This window comes from Acomys minous (genome assembly GCF_964271855.1).
Source record: "Acomys minous genome assembly, chromosome: 9".
NCBI lineage: Eukaryota > Metazoa > Chordata > Mammalia > Rodentia > Muridae > Acomys > Acomys minous.
In genome coordinates, this window is record NC_140490.1 from 15,439,684 (window position 1) to 15,460,937 (window position 21,254).

At 50.1% G+C, this 21,254-nt stretch overlaps 1 protein-coding gene across 2 annotated transcripts; it reads right to left on the reverse strand.

Moving 5' to 3' along the window:
- Positions 1-950: 950 nt before the first annotated feature.
- LOC311604289 (annexin A8) lies at positions 951-14,743 on the reverse strand. Of its 2 annotated transcripts, none has more exons than XM_084794008.1 (12): positions 14,585-14,743; positions 10,967-11,057; positions 10,125-10,219; positions 8,752-8,865; positions 8,014-8,104; positions 7,169-7,248; positions 6,679-6,738; positions 6,109-6,202; positions 5,749-5,844; positions 5,030-5,088; positions 3,722-3,844; positions 951-1,853 (listed from the first exon to the last, which is right to left on the reverse strand). In XM_084794008.1, the coding sequence occupies exons 1-12, from the start codon at positions 14,603-14,605 to the stop codon at positions 1,794-1,796; spliced, it is 984 nt and encodes a 327-aa protein (XP_084650134.1). In that variant the 5' UTR covers positions 14,606-14,743; the 3' UTR covers positions 951-1,793. The 2 variants fall into 2 exon arrangements, with proteins under 2 accessions (XP_084650134.1, XP_084650133.1); XM_084794007.1 differs by having other exon boundaries at positions 5,030-5,106.
- Between the last annotated feature and the right edge of the window lie 6,511 nt (positions 14,744-21,254).

Sequence of the window (21,254 nt, forward strand, 5' to 3'; positions counted from 1 at the left end):
GTCCCACAGTATACTCTCTGTCCACATATCTTCACTTACAAATGTTGCCATGGGTCAATGGTCTAGCTCAAGACCTCTGGCTTCTGTGACACCATCAATATTGTATTCTCACCCAAACTCCTCCTGGTTATTGCCCTGTCATGGAGATCCTTCAGCTTTGGATCTGCAGAACTGGCCCTTTCACACAGTCCAGAAGTTCATAGATGAAGCAGATTTTGGGGTGGGCCAACTCAAAGCCCTGGGACTTGGCCTGGGTGGAAGCTGAGTTGGTCAGCCCGCCAGCTCTTCTGCACCTGTACCTGCACCATCAGGGCCAGCTCTCTAGCACTGCTCCAGCTCGGCCACCATTGCTGCCATCAGCTGGAGGCTAGGCCACCAATGCCACTATCAGCAGAAGGCTAGGCCATCAATGCTACCATCAGCAGGAGGCAAGGTCAGCTCTTCTATTCTCAAGCTTGTGGGGCTGGCTCTCATGGATTCACACCTCCAGAGCCACTGGGCTGCCCAGTTAAGGCATGGGGCCCACTCTCCCAAGTGCTGCTGCTTGTCAGTAAGCTTAACGGAAATAATGAACTCCAGGGGTCACCAATAGAAACTGTTTCAAAATTTAAGGTGGAGAGCCAGGTGTGGTGGCTCCTGCCTTTAATCCCAGTAGGCAAATCTCTGAGTTCGAGAACAGCTTGGTCTGCAGAGCTAGTTCCAGGATAGCCAGGACTACACAAAGAAACCATGCCTCAGTCCCCTCCCCCACAAACAAACAAACAAAAAACCCCACCACCACCACCACTAACAACAACAACAACAGCAACAACAACAACAAACCAACAACAAAATTAAGGTTGAGAAGAAATGGAAGAAGACAACTTGATGTCAACCTCTGGCTTTCCCAGTCGGTAAGCACACCATTCACCCCAGTGCACACATGTATCCCCTGACAAATCCACAGACACTTTTTCAAAGTACAAACGTTTATTATTCTGAAAGCCCAAGGAATATTAGGAAGAGTTGTCCCGGCTTCTTCAGGCTTGGAGAACGCAGGAGGAGGATGGGGTTCATGCTTCTGGGGACGGGTGCCCTTCTGAATCTGTAACCTTCACCACGGAGGGAGTGAGGGGGTGATTTGACCAATGACTGGGTAAGCCTGTGCCTCTCAGGCCTTTGTGTACTTGGCCTAGGACTGTGATTTGTAATCGGATCTAATCATTGTTAATAGGATAGCGTAAGAATTTTCCTCCACCTGCAGCCTAACAATTTCTGGTAAACGAGTGTTAGAGACATCCTACGTGGTAAAGGTATGTGCCTTTTTCTCAGTTCCCACGCCTGTGTTTTCTGATGGCGGTGCTCTCCCACACTCTCACTGGTTGCCTGCTAATGACGCTTATCCGCAAAGACACCTGCTGGAAATCCACGTTCCTTGGCTCCTCCTCCAAAGACCCTGAATCAGTAGATGGATCAGAGCCAAGGCATCTGTGTAATCTGTGCCCAGGAGCTTTTGTGGGAGGAAGGAAAGACCCACAAGCTCCTGCAAGCTCCTCCATGCTGACGTTGGTCAGAGGTAATGCTAGGGTGAGTGTTGCCCGCGGATGCAGAAATGACTCAGGGGAGGGGTGGAAAGAGAATCCCAGGCTGGTCTCACCATCTGGGTCAGAAGCATTGAGGGAGAAGCACCAGGAACTGGGAGACAGAAGACTTTAGCTAGGTGAGGTGTTCCCCTACCCCCACCCCACCTGTGGTCAGGACTGAAGCGGCAGGGCCTGCGCTAACACTTCTTGCCCTTGATTTCTTTGACGTCCTCAGGGGTCATTGCCCACAAGGTTCAGCAGGGCATTCTTGTAGTCACCACTGGTGTCTCCCTGGAGGAAGGAGGTACATGTTAGAAGGAGGTGTTTATGATGTTGGCCTGTCTCTTCTGTTACCATTGCTAAGAGTTGTGCTCTGTGGGCAGGGCTGTCCCTTCAAAGGTTTCTATGCCACTGTTCTATGTGATTTTCATCGCTCTTTCTTCCTCGTTTCAGGCTATTCCTATGATTCTCCTTTGAATTCCCGGTCCAGTTAGATGGGGGATGGTTGTCGGGGAAGGAATCACAGATACAGATGCACTTGTGAGCCCTGAGACAAGGAAGGCTGGTGGGTGGTTTCCTTACACACTCAACTGCCCCAGGGTTCTTCCTCATGTTTCTCTTGGGACCCAGGAATACAGAGCCATTCACTCATTCAACATGATCCATGTGTAGTCAACACCTGCCACTGCACTTCAGGGAGCCACGGCTGAAAGCAAGGGACATGGAGTCATCTCTAGACACAGAGCGTAGAGCCGAGGAAGCTTGGGGTTGGGTCACACAGGGCTGGACCATGGCTCTGTCAATATACAGACCCCCCCTTTGCCTCCATGAGACGTGTTCTCTCATCTATAGAATGCCATCTGTGGTGAGGTGACCCTGTGGGTGACCTAGTAGCAGCCTAGGCTGGCTTGTGCTTGCTCTCCCATCACCTGAGCAAGTTGGCTGCGAAGTCTAAAACACAACAAGTAATAATTCCAGCTCCTCTGTCTTACTGCCTGCCTCCCTGATGCCATCCTGCCAGGAACATCTTAAAGCACTGTTTCTAAAATAAACGGCTGTCCCTCAGTGTCCATGGGAGAATGGGCCTCACTGATAGTAAACTGGATATGCTCGAGTCCCTGATAGGAAACGCTGCTGGTCTTGGATACAACCGATGCACCCCCTCCTACACTTTAAACAGTTTCTACATTATGTATAATATCTAATGCAGTGTAACTAGTATGGTTATTCCAAATTGTATAGGGAACAATGACAAGAAAAAAAAGTATGTGTGCATTCAGTATAGATACATTTTTTTTCCCTGAATGTTTTGGTCCTTGGTTGTCTGACCCAGCAAATGCAGAGGGCCGGTTATATTGTGACCTATGAGCTGCCTGTCAACTGTGCTCAGCAATCCACCCCAGTAGAAGAACTAGCCACTTGAACGGGGTAGCTGAGGAAGACCTAGGCATATGATTTAGTGTCTGGTAATACATTTTTATTTTTATTTTTTGAGACAGGGTTTCTCTGTGTAGCCTTGGCTGTCCTGGACTTGCTTTGTAGGCCAGGCTGGCCTCGAACTCAGAGAGATCCTCCTGCCTCTGCCTCCCCAAGTGCTGGGATTACAGGCTTGTGCCACCACAGCTGGCTGGTAATAAAATTGTTAAGGCTTCAATTTGCGTTAGTTTGTAGACAGGCTGTTTGTCTCGGTCATAGCAGGGCACCATCTGTCTGCACATAATACCCTGGGACTCTCACTAACTGGAATGGAGGCAGGCGATCCACTGGAGCCTAAACTTTCCCTGTCTGGACTATTTAGATCCAGGATTGAAAGGGAATCCTGATTTCTATGAAACTACTTACTTACATTGCCCTTCAGAAATGGTTCCTTTTGCAGGGCTTTGGTGTATTCCTGAGGTATATTCCACAGCTCAAACGCGAAACCACTTTCTGGGACAAGGACAGCCCTCTGTGTTTCTCTAGTTCCCACATGCTCCCTGGATGCACCCATAGTTACACTTCTCTTCTTCTTGGTCCCTGAGTGTGCCCCGTGGTAACCAGTGCAAGTGCGAGATGCTCGCCGGGAAGGCGTGGCCGCCTGTGACATCGGTCATAGCATCCCATGTCTCAGGGCTGTCTGTGTCACAAGCTGGCAGTAAAGTTGGGGACCTGCATCTTACCATGATCATGCTGCTGAGAGTCTTGCCGTACATCTTGTTAAACTGACACTTGATGAGATTTAAGTCAATCTCACTCCTTGAAACAATGTTCCTTATCAGGGTCCCATCACGAGTCCCAGCTCCCTGCATAAGACAGTGACAATCAGACATTGTGTTTCACATTTTCTATCTGCCTCTGTAATGACGGACAAAGCTGTGTAAGGACTTGTAACGAGCTAGAAGTGCGGGGATGGGCCTCTGACTCAATGGGGAGAGTACCCAGAGGGGACGTCGGTGACACCTTTTTTTTCTTCTTCAAAATTCTTTTCTTTGCTGGTGCTAGGATTGAACATGAGGACTTGCGCATGCTAGGCAAGTGCTGTAGCTCGGAGCTGCATCCACAGCCCACGCTAAAGGACTTCTCTTCCTCGGTCTCCTCACTCCTTGGTCATGAGGCCTCGAGCTGCAGGATGCACTTGACTTACTGCCTCAGGTTCTAGCCACAAACCGCTCACTGCTCCAGGAAGATTTCTTCTTTGAGCAGCACCACTGTGATGTGACCGAACTTCCGGCTCTCTCTCTCTCTTATCCCTGACTAGTCTTCTGAGCCTCATGACCAAGGAAACAGCACTTTCTCTTCTTCATGGGCAGATGTGGCCAGAGGGCTTGAGGCTCCTGTTAGGTGGTGCCAACGTCTGGCCTTAGAGAAGCTGGGCACTGACATTAGTCCCTGAGAATGATTTTAAACGTCTCTCTTCCAGTTTAGTTTTAGATACCAAGAACTCTGCATGTAAAAAGCAGTATGGCCCTCTGTTTCTGTGGCCAGGGCAGCCTTGTAGGCAACAGGAAACCTGAAATTAGCACCCAACGGTGGATAGAAAAACTGACAGGCCAAATGTGGCAACATCCCCAGAGTCTGCTTATGTCAAGGGTGTTGGGGTTTCAGCCATGTCTACTTTTTGTTCTCAAAAAGGAGGTATAGTACAATAAAAAGCCCAAGATCAATACGTGGCTCTACCACTTAGAGGCTCTGTGACCTCAAACAAGCCTTAGCAGCATCCCCACCTTCAGATGGCAATGATGATATGGACCTCGCAGGTGGTCAAGGTTCACTGAGCCTTCAGTGAACACCTGTCAGTGCACCTGCTCAGAAGTACCTTCAGGGGGTGTGGCTTCCCTCCCCTGGGTTTAGTTTGCCTCTGAGAATGCAAATCTTTCTGATGCATGAGAGAGTAGAACAAGAGGGACCCTTGTCCTTGCTCTGAGCATCCTGGTTGTGCGTCTGGCATCATATAGGGCTGACTATAAAGAAGGCACCACGACAGTTACCTTCATGGCGTAGTAGAGTCTCTCTGCGAAGTAGCTGTGGACGTTCCGGGTGCATTTCACTGGCAAACAGGAAAACTCTATTAATGGCAGGAGGGTGGCATTGCGTGCACTTGCATTTGTTTGTGTTTCCGTGGGTGTTAAGGGTTAGTATTGTGTAAGGGTTGGCACGTTTCCTTGTGTGCCACCTAGCTTCCAAATGAAGGCTTTGTGTGGGGCAGTGGGAGTGGGGCAAGGAGCAGAGAGCCTGGGGCAGTGGGCACAGCTCCAAAAGCCCAGAGCAGCCAGGCAAGAGAGTGAGATGTGAAATGCACTGGCCACCTGTGGGGCTTATCCGGAGGGCAGCTAAGGTGGGGACTTGGAACCCGGATCAGGCCCTGAAAGGTGGCTTTGAGCATGGCTACAGGAGCAGAAGCACAGTGCTCTCTGAGTAGTATTATAGGGGGGGCGGTAGGCCTGGGCCCTGGACCTGGAGTCATTGTGACAACACCCATGTGTACACACACTCATACACAAACACACACACTCATTCAACATGGGGGATTAGTTCCAGCAGGCCACACTGAGACTTTTGAGGTGCTGTGGTCTCAGGGAGCTGGGTTGAAGGGTATGGGTTGAGAGTGTGGCGGTGGGGGGATGTCCTTTGAATACCGTGCCTGCTACATGCTGTCACTTTCCTGGACTGTGGATGAAGCGGGCCAAGAACCAAGCCCCCTTCTTACCCACAGTGAGCATGGCCTCCTCCAGCGAGCCGTGGGTCTCACTCTTGATGCTATCCTCAATGCTCTTGTTGGCAATTTTTTCATATTCCTCGAACACTGTGGAGAGAAAGATCCACACAATGTGACATCTTAGCCTCCCTCTTGGCATCAGGGGGCTGGTGAGTTAGGTGGGATGGGGGTGGAAGGATAGGGGAGTGGGGTGGGAGAGTGGGGGTTGGGGGAGTGGGGAGTGGGGGAGGGGATGGGGAAGTGGGGGGAAAGAGTCCAGGTCTCTGTGGCTCTCTCCCCAGATCTTCCACACAAAGGAAGAGGCCACATGGACAGCCACATACCCTTGCACTCCCCACCTCTGCCCCGTACCTCTCATCAGGTGAGTGGCACTGCGTGTACACAGGATGGTGATGAATTTCATCTCATCAGTCCCACGAATCTTCTCTCCTGCTGCATACAGATCCTAGAATTGGGACATGAGGAGGTGAGGGAGGACTCCAGTACCCTAGAGTCAGTCTCCATCCACTTGGCCAGCCCAATGTGGCAGCTCACTGTCCTGAGCTCCTATTCCTCCTATAGTGTTAGCTCAAGGCTTTTCTCTGTCCTGGACTAGAAGCTACACTAGGAAATGCTCTTTCCCCCATTGTCTCTGGGAGCACTGAGTAACAAGCACTCTACCAATAGATGGATGCACAGAGATCTGCATATGAATGAGCTCTGGGCTCAGAGAGGCTGGCTCTGCCCTAGAACCTTAAGACCTCCCTTCCCCAATGTCTACATTTTTTTTTTCCTTCTGCTGAGTTTCCCAGATACCTCACTAGTCTCCTTAGTTACCACATAGTGGAGGCCTTAGGGTGGGGTCTAAATTAAAAGAAGATCCCTTGGCAAAGGGGATCATAAAGCTCAGAGTTCAGATGGTTAGGCCAGGTATGGTTTCACCTGTGCATCTTGGAGGGCCAATCCTGGATCCACAAATCCGCTCACATCATCTCTGCTGCCCTAGGATAAGAGGAAATCACTCTGTAAGGCAGGTCACGAGTAGGAACACCCGGGCTGAGGGGGACAGTGGGGTTCAGAGGGCAGATAGGGGAGGACTGTTGCTTCTTGGCCATGAGACCTGCAAGCCAGCTGTCCCCTCCAAGGCTCACTGTTGGCCTTTGTACCAGGAGAGTAAATGAGCTGGTTCAGTGAGCTAAGCTAGGGAGGCGAGCCTGGCATGGGGCCACTCAAAGGCTGAGGAAAGAGCGACATGAGGCTCTGCAGTGAGGACCGTTCAAGTAGGATAAGATACAGATGGTGCCCCCAGACCACTGGGTTTCCCTGTAGCCTCGTCCTCACTCAGAGGCATCGCTCCAGGGCTGCTGCTGGGGTGGGGTGGCTCTGTTTGGATCACTAAAGCCATAGAGTCTTGGAGCCCGGGTTGTGTCACCTGCAGGAGGCACACCAGAATCCGCTCCAGATAGCCACTTGTGTCTGCTTGGATGTCCTCTTCCAGGTTAGACCCGTAGTCTACAGGAAAACAGAACCAGGAGGCATAAGCAGTGAGCAACCCAGGGCCTGTCAGGGCCCATGTTTTTTCTCCATACCTGCTTCCCACACTTCTCCCCATGGGAGGACAAGTTCTTGGCACGGAAGGTGTGCACCCAATGGTTAGATGTCCGAGTGGCAGAGACCTATCTAGGTAGTCATTTAGACCCCAGAGTGACATAAATGTGCAACCAATCTAAAGGGAGAAATAGACCAGGCCAGAGAGCCAGACCAGGGCCTGCAGGTGGAGATCACCTTATTGCGAGAGTCAGCAAAGCCAGAGCCTTCAGCCTACCCTGAGCAGGTGCACCACATGAAGGACTGGCTGGCCTTTGCCTGCCTGGCAAATTATACACTATGGGAGAGTTGGCCAGTGGGGCTCCCCTAGCACAATGGGGGCCTAGCAGATGACCCTCTCCAGTGTTCTGGGTCAGTCCAAGTGCAGTCAATAAGTACTGTCTTGTCTACTCTACTGCTGCCTCCGTTGCTCAGTATTTCCATGATGTTAAGGTACCTGAAATTGGCTGGTATACATCTCCCCATGTCTGAGCCATGCTCAATCACTGTTGGGCATAGGATTTGGCACACGTAGGCACTTGGTGGACCTGCATGAAAAGACCTTCCAAAGGGTCCTTTCTAGTATGGCCTAGTCCCCCTCGGAACTGTCTGATTCTTGTTCCCTGTCAGGCTGCCAAAATTTTAGGCCATTTCTAGGTTTCCATCACGCCATCTTTGCAGCCCGCTTACCTTCCTCATATGCCTTCATTATCTCTCTCAGCTGGTTCTTGGTCCGAGAAGCCAGGATCTCAATGATGACGCCTTCTTTGGTTCCTAAGCCCTGGGGACAGAAACTTGTATGTTCTGGAATGTTCTGCCCTTGTTCTCCTGCTCTTACTGCACTGCCTTTTGCAAAGCTTTGGCCATTGTCCTACTCTCCTGGGTGCTCTATGCTGGGCAGCAGGGTGTGTGTGTGTGAGATATTGAATCCCTACCATTGTTTCTTGTGACAGCTACAGGGTTTTGGGGGGCGGGCCTAGGAGCCTCATCTCTCCTTCAGAAGCTGGGTAGTCGCACACAGGTGGCTCCACCTCCCCACCTTTAAGTATACTCATCTGTCCATGAGTGGGTTAGCCCTACCCTGAAGGTGGGATTGGAGATCACAGCTGTGAAATGTCTGGCATAGACTGTGGTAAGTACCCTTTCAGGGGAAAAAGTTGTGGCTTCTAGGTCTCTAGTGCCACCTGATCTGTGAACGTAACAGGAGTGGTGAAAAGCAAGGATGGCCAAGGGGCAGTGCTTGGGCTGCAGAGGTGAGTTTTCTGATTCCCCTGCACTCTTGGTCCAACCCTATTCTAAGAAGCATTGATCTAGGCCTTCACTGTGACCAGTCTGCCCTTCTGTGGGCTGGCTGTTTTAGCAGGCTGCAGGTGCATTCAGTCAGTTGGGGCCCAGGTAGCCATTTTCATTTATGGCAAAGTGGAGTACCTTCATGGCATCGTGCAGCTCCTTGGCCTCATATCTGTATGGCGGGTACATGAGGGCCACGATGAGTCTCTCAAATTTACCACTCAGCTCTGACTTTAAGGTCTCAGTGAGATCCTAAGACAAAGAGAAAGGTGAGATGACTTATTCTCCAAGCTCCCTGGGGTGCAGCCAGCAGGTGAGGCCTGGCCTGGGGACACCTTCTTCCTTCTCACATGGTCTCTGTCATGTTGGTGTGGTCTCTAAGCATCAGCATCTGTCTCTGTTAAGTAGGGATAACAGAACCTTCTGCTTCATACCATTGCTGACAGAGTGACAGAGATGTGTGACAACTCAGCACACAGTCCAATACTGGGTACATTCTAAATTATAGAAAATAGAACCGCCATTGCTTTCAAGACCGCAAGATCTGAGGTGGCAACATCATGCTTAACTTTTCATCAAATGATTTAGTGAGGGGAGGGTAAACAAACGAGGGAGGGAAAGAGGGAAGAAGGGAGAGAAGAAGGAAAGAAAAATTCCAAGAATTCATCTCACACCTGTCTCTTCCTAAGGGCACAGGTGTGTCTACAAGAAGCCACCAGGCCACACCCAGCCGATTTGTGCAGGGCTCTGTCAGACCTGTCTCTTGAAGGCTCTCGAAGCTTGGGAAATTACTCAACCTCTCTGATGTTGAACACGGAGGATAATGTGTAGCTTGGAGGGCTAAGGGAAAGGAGTTGCAAATGTGTTTCTCTCAGGGTACGTGCACTTCATCACCGATGTTTATGTGTTAAATCTGAGAGCTGAGCGAGAGACTCCAGGCAATCATGCTTATGCGCAAACTTTGGGCTTTGAGCATCTGCTTCCAAATTCCCTGCCCTGTGCTAACGGCTATGAGCTGCAAGAGCACCCGGCAGCAGGAGAGGAACATGCACGTTACTTGACCATGAGAAGCGTGTGCATGTGGCTGTGGGACAGAAGAGGGCCAGGCATGCATTTCCAGGGAGCAGGGAAGAGGGAGGTCAGTTCAGGTCATGGGACAGACAAAGCTGGAAAGAGCTTAGCTAGATCCTGAGGGACAACAGAGGACTGCAGTGAGATAGAATGGGGAAGAAATGGGCCCAGACCATGCAAGGCCAATGCCAGCCAGGCAGACCATGCAAGGCCAATGCCAGCCAGGCAGACCATGCAAGGCCAACACCAGGCCAGGCAGACCATGCAAGGCCAATGCCAGGCCATGGCTCTCGGGAGCTATACATGATCTGCCAGATAAAACAGAACAGCCAGGGCAACTTGATGAGACAAACGGAAGGGTCTTTTAAATCCAATGTCCGCTATGTACAGTTCTCCATTCTGGGAGGAGCTGCCCAGTCTTCAGCACCCACCCCGCTTACCTTTCCAAATTGAGCCTTGAAGGACTTGGCAATCTGCTGCCTCTGAGCATTGCTTCTCTTGGTGAGCACATCTATGATGGCCTGCTCGTTGGTTCCTGCAGGGGTGTACAGTATGAGACTCCCCTCAATCTTTTCCCTTGTGTTGGCCGCAATAGAGGAATATCACATGAAAGTCTAGAGCATTAGGGCCGAGACCCTGCCCTGTAGGCCGTGGACAAGTAGACTCATTCCTGGAGCCTCCGTTCGCTCATGTGGAAAGTGGGGGTAATAGTAAAGCTTTCATAGGAAGCAGTGGGTATAAGAATTTGGTATAGGCCTCTCTGGGCATGGTAGTTCTCTTTAGTGCCTCAACTCCATAGGCAGAGCCAGCTGAGAGGTGGGTGACTCCTGCCTGGAGCGAGACCAAGTCCTAGCATAAATCAGCCTTTCCCACTCACAGTCATGCAAGGGTGGTGCTATACGCACTTGCCTGTCTGGCCAGCCAACATGGGGCAGAGGACAAGCTGCAGAATCCATGCGGCCGATAGCCCTGGTCACAGTGCCACACCTAAACTCCCATCCCCATGCCCACAGCAGGCCCTGTGCCAATTCACCGTCTTCTGAATTCACAGTGACACAGTGGGTCCAGAGTTCTTGCAGCCCTTTTACAAGGGACACATCCCAGAGTGATGGCCTTCCCTGCCATTGTCACTCAGGAACAAACAGTCACCCACCTCAGAGCTGGTATGATTATGTAAGTAATGCGGTCATTCAACATAACATGGGCAGCAGCTTTTACCTGACTATCCCTGTTGTCCACTTCCTGTGGGTCCCCAGTGGCCAGGCCATGGATGGTTACTCACCAATCCCCTTCATGGCTTTGTAGAGGGTCTCTGCATCAGGGTCCGGATTGAAATGAGAACTACCTTTCACGGTGATGCCCTCCTGTTCAATCTGCAAGGCAAACAGGCCTGCTCACCGTGGCAAGTACAGGGAGGACAGGGGAGCCTCCTGATTACCTTGTGGTCCACCCAGTTAGGCTAAGGACATCCCCTGGGCACTGAGTCCTGATGGAGCCTTGCAGGGCACTGGATGAGTTCTCCAGTCCTTAGCTAATAGACTGATGCTGGAACCAGAGCTTGTAAAAAGAAGCTCCCGTGTCAGATGACAGCAGGTAGCTGACGGGTCACACACAGCTCTCTCCAGCCCCATGGGATGGAAGGTTGGCAATGAATTCATAAGGAATGGCTTCTGAAAGGCTTACTTAGGGATGCATGGCTTTCAGTTTGCAAGGAAGGGTCTAAGCCTACCCTGGCCTTTCCTGTGGCGAGGTGTGGGTATTTCAGAGGGCCAGAGGCCAAGCTAAGCATCTTGGAAGCTCAGGTGGGTTGTAAGACTGTGGAGACCATATCCTATATCCTGCCGAGGCTTAAGTTTAGAAAGAAGCACAGGATGTTCTACGGATTATGGGATAAATTTGATAACCAAAGTACCCACAGCCTCATCGTATAAGCCTCCAGTCAAGGGTGTGTGCAAGGGCCACTTAGAAATGTGCTCTCTATAATTTATCAGATGCTTAAGATGGATGACCATTCTAAAGTGCGTATTTCAGTCAAAGGAGTGATAAATTGGAGAAAGAATCGAGGATAGGAATTGAATGAGGGAGACCCAGGTCCTTCAGATTGAGAGAAGTTTAGTCAGACCCATTCTGGTCATTCACCACCTTTTCACCCAGCACTTTCACTGTTCCCCATCCACCTGTCTACTTCCCTACTCACTCACTCACCCGCCTGCTCACCAATGCTCTACCCAAGCTGTACAACCCTTACACCCATTTGCTTGCGTGTTTCCTTCCTCCCTGCTTCGTTCCTCTTTCCTCCCTCTCTCCTCTTCTTCCCCTCCCCTTTCCCTTCCTTTTTTTCTTCATTTCTTTTCAAGCATCCTCCACCCCCTCTTCTCCCCCACCCCATGTCGATTGTGTATCCACCCTTCCACCCACGCCTCAGGTTAGATTCTGAAAATAAAGAACAGGTCCCCACTGATGGTTATATCCTTACGGGTCTTTCTTCTGAGTAAGAAACAAGACATCTTTGTTTGGTTTCCACATACCCAGAAATAGATCTTCCCAGCCCATTTATTGCACCATGTTTTTATAGCAGGAGCTGTTAGAAGTAATTCCTGGGGACCCAGCAAGCCAGCTGCTGCCCCACTGTCCATGGACACATATTCCTTGTTTCTGAGGTCACATGTTGCTATTTCAGCATCCTCCTGTAAAGTGTCTCAGACATGATGTTCAGCTCGTCAGTTTTCCCAGCAGTTATGGAAGGTGCTAATGTTCCGTTTTACAGGTTAAGTAGCTGGGCTTCCCCACAGCCTGACTCAGAAGGTGAACTCTGTCTGGCTCCCTCACCCTACAGATGATTCACTCTTCCCCAGACATTGGGTTTTCTTGGACTGTTTCACTGCAGAGAGCCTCACCCATAGACATGCCTTTGCTCAGGAGCCATGGGGGTGGGGAGCATCTACGTTCTCACTTCATAGTTTTCCTGCCTGCTCTGAATTGGTCTTAAAAAATCTAGTCATTCCGGAGTGTCCCCATACCACTCAGGGACCAGTGTTTGTTAGCAGCTCCAGGGCTGCCTCAGATTTCTCCACACCGAGAAGCCCGTCTCCCTTCCCTTGCTAAGGTTCTGTAGAAAAAAGAGCAATACTATGGGAGCCAAAGACTAGATACTGCCTGGAGTAGAGACCTGGAGGCATCTACCTCAGCCTCTGCAGGTCAGTTTCAGGCTCCTGGTGGAGCTGCCCTGAGGCCAGTGAGTCCAGACAGACATGTTCCCAGGCAATTTGGGCACTCCCGGATGCCAGGTCTACAACACCTCCTGTCATAGGCACTCAAGGACTGCCATATTTTTGTCTGATCCATTCACAGGCTGCCTCCTAAAGAGAGCCACAAAGGGGGAACATGTTCTAAAGACAGGATTTCTTGGGCCACTCTTCCACTCTCTTCAGTCCTGTTCCTAATCCAGCTTTGTAATCAGAAGACATTTGGTCCTCACTGGCAGCCTGGACAAACACAGAGGCCTTGTTGCCCCGAGTCAGCTCACCCAAGGCCTTGGATTACTGACTCTTCATCTGGACTCAGGCTGCTCAGACGTAAGCATTCCCTAGTGTGGCAGCTGTGGTGCCTGGGTGGTGTGCCGGGTCTCAGTTTTCTCGTGTGTGTATAAAGACACTGACATCTGTATTTAGACTTGCTGTGAGGTTCCAACGACAGAATGGGAGATGCCTGTAAGACTGTCTCCACGCAGAAAGTTCTGAGAGTGCTAGCATCATCCTGCCAATTTGATCAGGTCCCCAACAGGATGGCCTTTACCCCTGCCCTATGGAGGGCCCAGAATCGTTTGGCCATTTTGGCCAGCCCCTGACTTTAGGAACTGTCCAACACTGAGATCTCCCTGCTGTGTGTACCTGAGCGAGGCATGTTCCCAGCAGTGGCTATGAAACTGGGCACAACCACTGTCCTGGCTGCTGGCTACCTTCCCTGCTGGTCAGGACATCAGCTCATCTCACTCTGCTTTTTAGTCTGTTCTATCTGTCCAGAGCTTAGGGCATTTACACCCACAGCTTCTTTCTGGGTAGTGACACAGCAACAAAGGGCTGTTACAGAGACTCAGACTTTCTCTGGTCTAAGCTTGCTATCCAAGGGACCTGAGTAAGCTCTTGATGACCAAAAGCCTCAGCTTTCTCTCTGAGAAAAGTGCCCCAGCTGAGATGAGGATGGTGCGTAGCTCTGTTCCAGCCCCACCATGGCTCCCATGAGCTGGGTCCTGCTGCCAACTCTCTCTTCTCCCGGTTTTGATGAATAAGCACCCGTGCCGTTTGGTGCTAGTCTATTATTCCCTTTCATACTTTGAGCTGTGGGTGTTGATGGGTTCCTCCCACGGCAGCGTGTTCACCCAGAGTATTTCCTAGCTTAAAGTACACCAGCAACTTCCTAGTGTTCTAAAGTTAGGCTCCAACCCTTTAACCTGTTATTCAAGGCCCTTGACCTGGCTGCTTCTCCAGATCAAGACCCAATCTACTCAGGATTCAAGCCACACGGAGAGATTTTTCTCTAAAGCCAACCTCTCGGGCCTTTCACATACTGCTACCTCTGCAAGGGGCAGCCTGCTGGCGTCTCTCCAAGCACTAACTCACACGTTACACACATCTACAGAAACACTTTTCCCTACAGAACCCTCCCTCTGGATTCTCAAGCACTTTAGCTTTCCCTTTATATTTCAAGGTTTAAAAAAAAATTTTTTTTTTCCGTTTTGTTTTATTTTAAACTGTCTTACTTTTCACACCCCTGCAGTAACTTTTCCTAAGCATGGGCAGTTTTCTCCCCTGACCAGTTTCTTCACCGTGACTTGGCCTAGCAGCCTCAGCAGTTACTTTTTTCCCCCTACCACCCATCTCTCCAGAACATTCCCACTTACCCAGGCTTTCCACCAGGCCATCTTATCTGCCTCACAGCTGCTTTTCCCAGGGAGATGAAGAATCTCTAGTCGGCTTCTACTCGGTGACACATCTACTCTCGGTTAGTAGGTGTGGTTGTGTACACTGGCCCAGAGGCCCCACCCAGCACTCCCTCCCTACCACCTCAGGCTCCGCTTGGCTCTGGGCCCTCCTGCGGCTCCCAGGCCCCACCTAGGCACTGCCCAGGCCTGCCCTGAGGATCGCATCACTTGGTGCACATGTTTGGGCTGTGGCTGTGACACAGCTTGGAAATTCTGAGGTAGCCTTTGAAAGGCAGCCTAGTAAACATGGAGCTTCTTGCAAACTGGCTAGGCCTCATCCACAGAAAAAATGACACACACACACACACACACACACACACACACACACACACACACACACACATATAGCCCTGCCATTTATTGCTGTCCCTACATAAGTAACAGTTGCAATGAGGTCAGCAAAGGACAGGGAAACAGCAACCCCATTCACCCCAGTGCACTGTATCTAAATCCGTCTTTAACCACTTTGTAACATTGGGGTCTTGAGTCATTAGGACAGTCCTAGGAAGCAGGATATGCTGGCTGCCAAGGGAAAGGATGATTCCTAACCAGCTCACAAGGAGCCCGTTTTGGGGATTTTCCTACTCATCTTAGAACGTCCCTCAGCACAGCTTTTCCTATACCACCCCGTAGCTTGGCTAGCTCCTACTTACCCTTTATTATGGAGTCACTGCCTCTGGGACTATCACCAGGTTCCAGGGAAGGCTCCTATAGATCGCAGCCCTCATGAAACCAGTTGCGTGGTGACTTTTCAAATCCAAGGAAACCTAGCACAATGGCCTTTTAAGAGTGGCCCCATGATGTGAAATGTTTAAGGTTCCTAGCCCTGGCTCCAGTGGTCTTTGTGCTACAAGCAGGGTATGAAGCCTGCTCCTTCCTGTGGCATGGGCCAGGGTGGGTAGGAACGGATCCTGGCTGGCAAACAAAGGGGAGGAAGGTAGCTATGCTACTTCCCAGAGCTGCTTGGAAAACCTGAGAGCCATTGAGCCACAGTGCTATGAGATGCCGTGAAAGGAAGAAGGCTCCCCACTCCTCTGCACGTAGAGTGCTGGAGGACCATACAAGGCTGGCGGGAGCTTGGATTCCTTTGCATTTTTAGGGTTGGTGTATATTCATGCTTGTGTGTGTAGAGATGTTTCTACACAGGGACATCTGTGTGAGTTTCTAGAGCCAGTGATTATGGAACCAGGGGGGTCTGGCCTAAGTCTGGCAGTCCAGGTGACTGAGACGGGTCCCCAGAAGGACCAGCGATGTTGAGGACCCTTGGAAAGCCCAGGAGAAATCCAGCCTTTGTAAGAACTTCTGGGTTCAACCATCCCAGCCATGGATCATCTATTAAAGCTTCATGTCACCATGTACCTCTGCACAACATAGAACCCCCTACGACCCAATGTGTGCCCACCTCCTCCCTTCACTGAACAAATGAGTCACACAGAACTTGGGCTATTAAGTGCACTGGATGGGGGTCCTCGTTAGAGGAATTCACTGTACCTTGTATTCCCCACCATCTAGCCGACCCTTGGAGGATCACACAAGAAATGGGGGTGGCAGAAACTTACCTAGGGTCTGTGGGTGCTCAGCACCCCCAGGCCCTAATCCAGCTCAAGCACGGGTCCCCAGATCCTACTATATGTGCCATCCAAGCCTCAAGGTTGAAAGCAATGCTTTGGGTTGCATGCTAGACACTGAGCTGAGGACAGGGTACAGGCTGTGCACCTCCAGCCCTGCAAGGAGCACAATTAGCCCTGAGCTTCAGAGGGGAACGCATAGAAGGAAGTAGAGGATTTAGTCTGAGAGAAGGGCAGGAAGTCTGTCTAGCTTGGATCTGAGGTGCTAGGGAAGGGTGCTCAGAAAATAGGATTTTCCACTGGGTCATGCTGTGTCACAGAGCTAGCTAACCAGGAGAGGGCCTTGGCGTAGTGCTTGTGTAGGCTTGAAACACGCATGCAATGGGCCAAAACATGTGTGCGTATAGAGATGGAGGAGCTTGCACCTCACAGCTTGTTCCCATTCATATAAATCTTAGGCACGAGGAGCTAGAGACATGCACAAACATGTAGTTTGAAAGGGACTGGCGTGTTGCAGTTGGAAATGGCTGAGGGGTGGGGAGGAAGCAAGCGGGTGGAGTTTGGGTGAGGTTCACAGACTAACAAAGGCTATCTGAGGCGATGAACATACAGAGTAGGGTCCACCAAGGGCTCCGCCTAGATGTACTCCCAGGTCCCACCTGACTGGTGGGAAAGTCAGGGTGCCTGTAGGAAGTGCAGGGTGCACTGTGTTCTTCCATGGAGGGCCTGGCTCAGGATGCTTAGGTGACCTGCCAAACTCAGCATGACTCTGGTTTAAATGAGAGATGAAGGAAGATCAGGCGGAAGAGGTGCAAATGGCGGAGGTTAGAATAGTCATGCGGTGTAAATGAAGCTGCCCAGCCCCGGTGTTGGTTAGAGATAAGAGCCCCGGTGTATCAGGTTTGAGGAAACACCTATGTGGTCCCAGAACATAGGCCCATATAGAGGCCCAGCAATAGCATCTCCCACACGAGTGGAACGACTCATTGCATCTGCCCAGCTTACCTTATAGCATGCACCCGCCCACCCCAGGCTTGCTGGGGTCTAAACTTTCTGGCTCTCCCCATCATAACAGGCTTCACCATGGATTTTCCACTGTTTGCTCTGCCTGATGAGGCAGTACGCCCAGCTTGTGGGTTTGTGTGCTCTGCTCTGGCATCTTCCTGTCACCTTTGACCACAGAGAGTGGAGAGCTGCCACACGCTACTGTCTTCCATCTGCTCGTCAGATGTCACTGTCCTCCACAGCCAAAGTCAGTCTCCTGGGACACACCATGGGCACCCATCCCTCTTGTCAGCTCCATCTAGGCATGTTATATTTCTAAGTCCGTCTGTTTTCAGGATGTTGCTTTCATTCTTTTCAAACTCTGCCTTTTCCAGACTGTTCTATTTTCCCTCCTTTCTTGGCTTCTTGTCACTTCCTTAGACATTTAAAGTTTTGTGTACTGGAGCAAGCACAATTCTGTAACCAGCACACATAGATATAAGCAGGGAAAAAACCTGAACACTATACTAACATATAACTGGCATTAGATTATAATCTCTTTGCTTCTTGCTTTTTGTTTCTTGACTCTTCTTGTTTAGATGTGGGGAACTTCCCCCCTCCTCCATCCTCTTTTTTTTAATATTCTTTTAAAAAATTATTTTATTCAGATTACATCTCAATTGTTATCCCCTCACTTGTATCTTCCCATTCCTCCCTTGCTTCCTCTTTCACCCTATTCCCCTCCCCTAGGTCTGTGACAGAAGGGGACCTCATGCCCAACCATATGGTCACAGCCTGTCAGGTCTCATCCCCTCATCCCGGTAGCCTGTTTATCCTTTCTCTGGGTGCCACCATGGGGCACCAGAGTTCATGTCAGAGTCAGTCCCCACTCTCCACACAACTGTGGTGAGTGCTGGATCCTCTTTTTGCAGGAGAATTTCCCCACAGAGCTCTAGTACTCTGGGTGGCTAAGGGGTCTCTAGTGGGTGTTTTGCTGAAACCTGTCAAACTCCCTCAGCTGTAGAGGCCTGTAATTAATGTTCATTTTTCACTGTGGACTTGGAGCAGTGATTTTCCACAGTGTCCATAACAGACGGCCTTCTATCCTGGGTGTGGATGAGGTTTCAGGTTCTGTTTTAGGAAATTGGGATTGGAATAGGATTAGATCTCCTTCGCTCTGGCTTGTAGGAGTGCAGATTCCAATTTTAACGTCTGGCAAGAAGCATTTTATCCCTGTAGGCAAAAATCCCTGTTGTTGTTTTTTTATTTTTATTTTTTGAGACATGGTCTCTCTACCTAGCCCCGACTGGCCTGGAACTCCTTATGTAGACTACACTGGCCTGGAACTCAGAGATCCGACTGCCTCTGCCTCCTTTGTGCGAGGATTGAAGGCGTGTGCCACCACACTCTGCCTGTCCTTAGTTCTTTAAGCAATCATTCAATAATTCGGCTTCAAGATTCTTTCATTATAATATTCCTTACACATTTTCTGACACTTGGAAAATTGATCTCTTGCTTTCAGCTAAATTCTGCATTGGTCAGTTGTGTTCAGCATCGAGGCTTTGCCTAAGGTAAGCATCCAACCATGTGCCTGGTTGTTAGACAAACGTCTCTGGTGTTTGTCTTCCACTGCTAGCCTGCAGGAGGCCAGGACAGGCACAGAAAAGGCAAACAATTGCCTCTGTCCATCTGGATCTGAAGAGTTAACCCGATCATGGCCACAAAAATAAAATAAATTAAAGAAAATTAAAAAATGGAGCCAAAGACAGGTGTGGTGGCTCTACCCTTGCCAAGCTGAGGGAGGAGGGTATCCTGGGCTACATAGTGAGTTCCAGGTCAACCTAGGCTATAGAATGAATCTGTTTTAAAATAAGATGGAGTGGCTGGGGAAAAACTAGAGGCATTTAGCATATCACATCACAGAAAGCCGAGGGGCACATTTTGAGTAGGCATGAGCCTGGCTCAAGAGTGGCACTGGAGAGAAAATGGAGGTGTGGTTGAGATGATGGTTAAAATAAACTTAAAGGAATTATGGGATGGGAGTATATATTTACCCACTGTACAAACTGGAAGGTTCCATGGAGCCGATAAGAGGATATCTGCGCTGTGTGCTTAGCAGACATCCAGGTCCAAGACCTGGCCGAGGGTGGGGGACGAAGATAGCACAAAGAATAGTCCAAACCCACAGCTGACAGGTTATCACAGGTGTTGAGGTGTCCTTAAGTACCATCTGGCTTTGGGATGCAGGTGTGTGAGCCAAACACCCAAGTCTCCCAGAATGAGAGAGATGGAAGATGTTGGGAGGAAGGGAGGGGCAGGCTCTTTGATGGGCACTTGATTGCGTAGGACCCAGAAGTGCAATTTGTCAGCCCTGTAGAGGATGGAGCTGGCTCAGGGCTGGTGAGCCCCAGCTCTGCTCTGCTGCTCAGGACAGGAAGTGTGTGAGTCTGGTTGGGGCCTGTGTGATTTGGGGGAAGCAGGGTGCTGCTTCTAGGCATTGCCAGACTCTCAACACTTTAAAGAAACATATCCGGAAAGGTGAAAGTAGTTCTAACCATTAGAAATGTGGTACAAGGTCAGCTAAAAGATGAGACAGAGGTTTGCATTGTATTTGGCCCAGTGGAGTTGGAGGGCGGCTTAGGGGACAAATGTAAGCTCTGGGCGCCACCTTCTGGAATAGTGTGGCACTAACATCAGCTCCCTCCTTATTCCTGGGAACTCAGAGTGATGCCTGGGCACAGAATGCAGAATGCCTGAGGTTACCAAGGCAGGATGGCCCTAGGCAGAGGCATGGGGTGTACAGGAGACACTCTCAGTCCCCTCTATGCCTAGACACAGTTTCTACAGATGTGGCCTGTGACCACCTCATAAACTGAGCCTTGGACTCCTAGCAAGGAGTCCTGGCAAATCCCACTAGGTCCATAAGTGTCTGGGGTCCTTTCCTCAGATGTTCAACTCTCCCTCCGACAGCAGGACAACAGGAAAGAACATTTTAGGCACAAGAGATTACATCTCTAAGTTTGAGACTCATAAGTTAATTCCAGGCTCCTGAGCCGAACCTTGGCCTTCTAGCCGTGGTGTCCTTATCAAACTGCCACACGGATCATGGGCCCAGGGTCACTATTCACTCATTTGTCCAAGGAAATAGTAAGTCTACTCTCATAACCTTGCAGCCTGGGCTGAGATGCTGAGCCCCAAGCCACTGTGACCACATACATTTGTCACATAACAGAAAGCGGAGGGGCACACTTTGAGTTAGGGAGCCACAAAACTTTGCTGTCAAGGTGCTGGTCTGAGGTACTCAGTCAAGGTGGCTTGGGAAAACCAATGCAGTAACAATGCTGTTTATGTTTTCCCTCTCCCATTCTTACCAAAGTCTCCTTATTTCCTTAGCCCTTTAACTTCATATTCTCTTTCTTTCTTTCAACAAACCAAAAACCCAAGAAACACACACACACACACACACACACACACACACCCCTACAAAACAGAAACAAAAATAACCAAGCAAAAGGCCAATAAGACAAACCAACCAAACAAACACAAATAAAACCCCAAACAAAGAAAAAAGAGACAAAATATCTACAAAAATACCATTGTGTTTTTCTTTGGCAAGTATTCCTGGATGTGTGGCCTGGCCCAAAATATGTCAATATATCTAGTGAGGCTCCACTGGAGAAAGGTAACTTTTCTTTTATTATTGAGTACCAATTACAAAAAGCTTCTTAGTGAGAGGTGGGGGCCTGTGTCTGCTTCCCCCTTTCAGTGCCGGGACCCTGTCTGGCTTGAACTTATGCAGGCCTTGTGTGAGGTGAGTTCATTTACACCTTGAACACAGGGTGGAGCTTTCTCCATCTCCCCACTGCCTGAGCCCAGCCGTGTTCATGTATGTAAGACCCAGTTTGTAGGATGCTGGCAGCAGGCAGGTGTAGGGCTCTGACAGGAGAGGCTGTGCTTGGGTGGGTACGTTGCAATGGGCTCCTCTGCCTGCATAGCTCTCAGCTTTCTGAGGCTACCACGAAAGGGCGGGGCGGCCC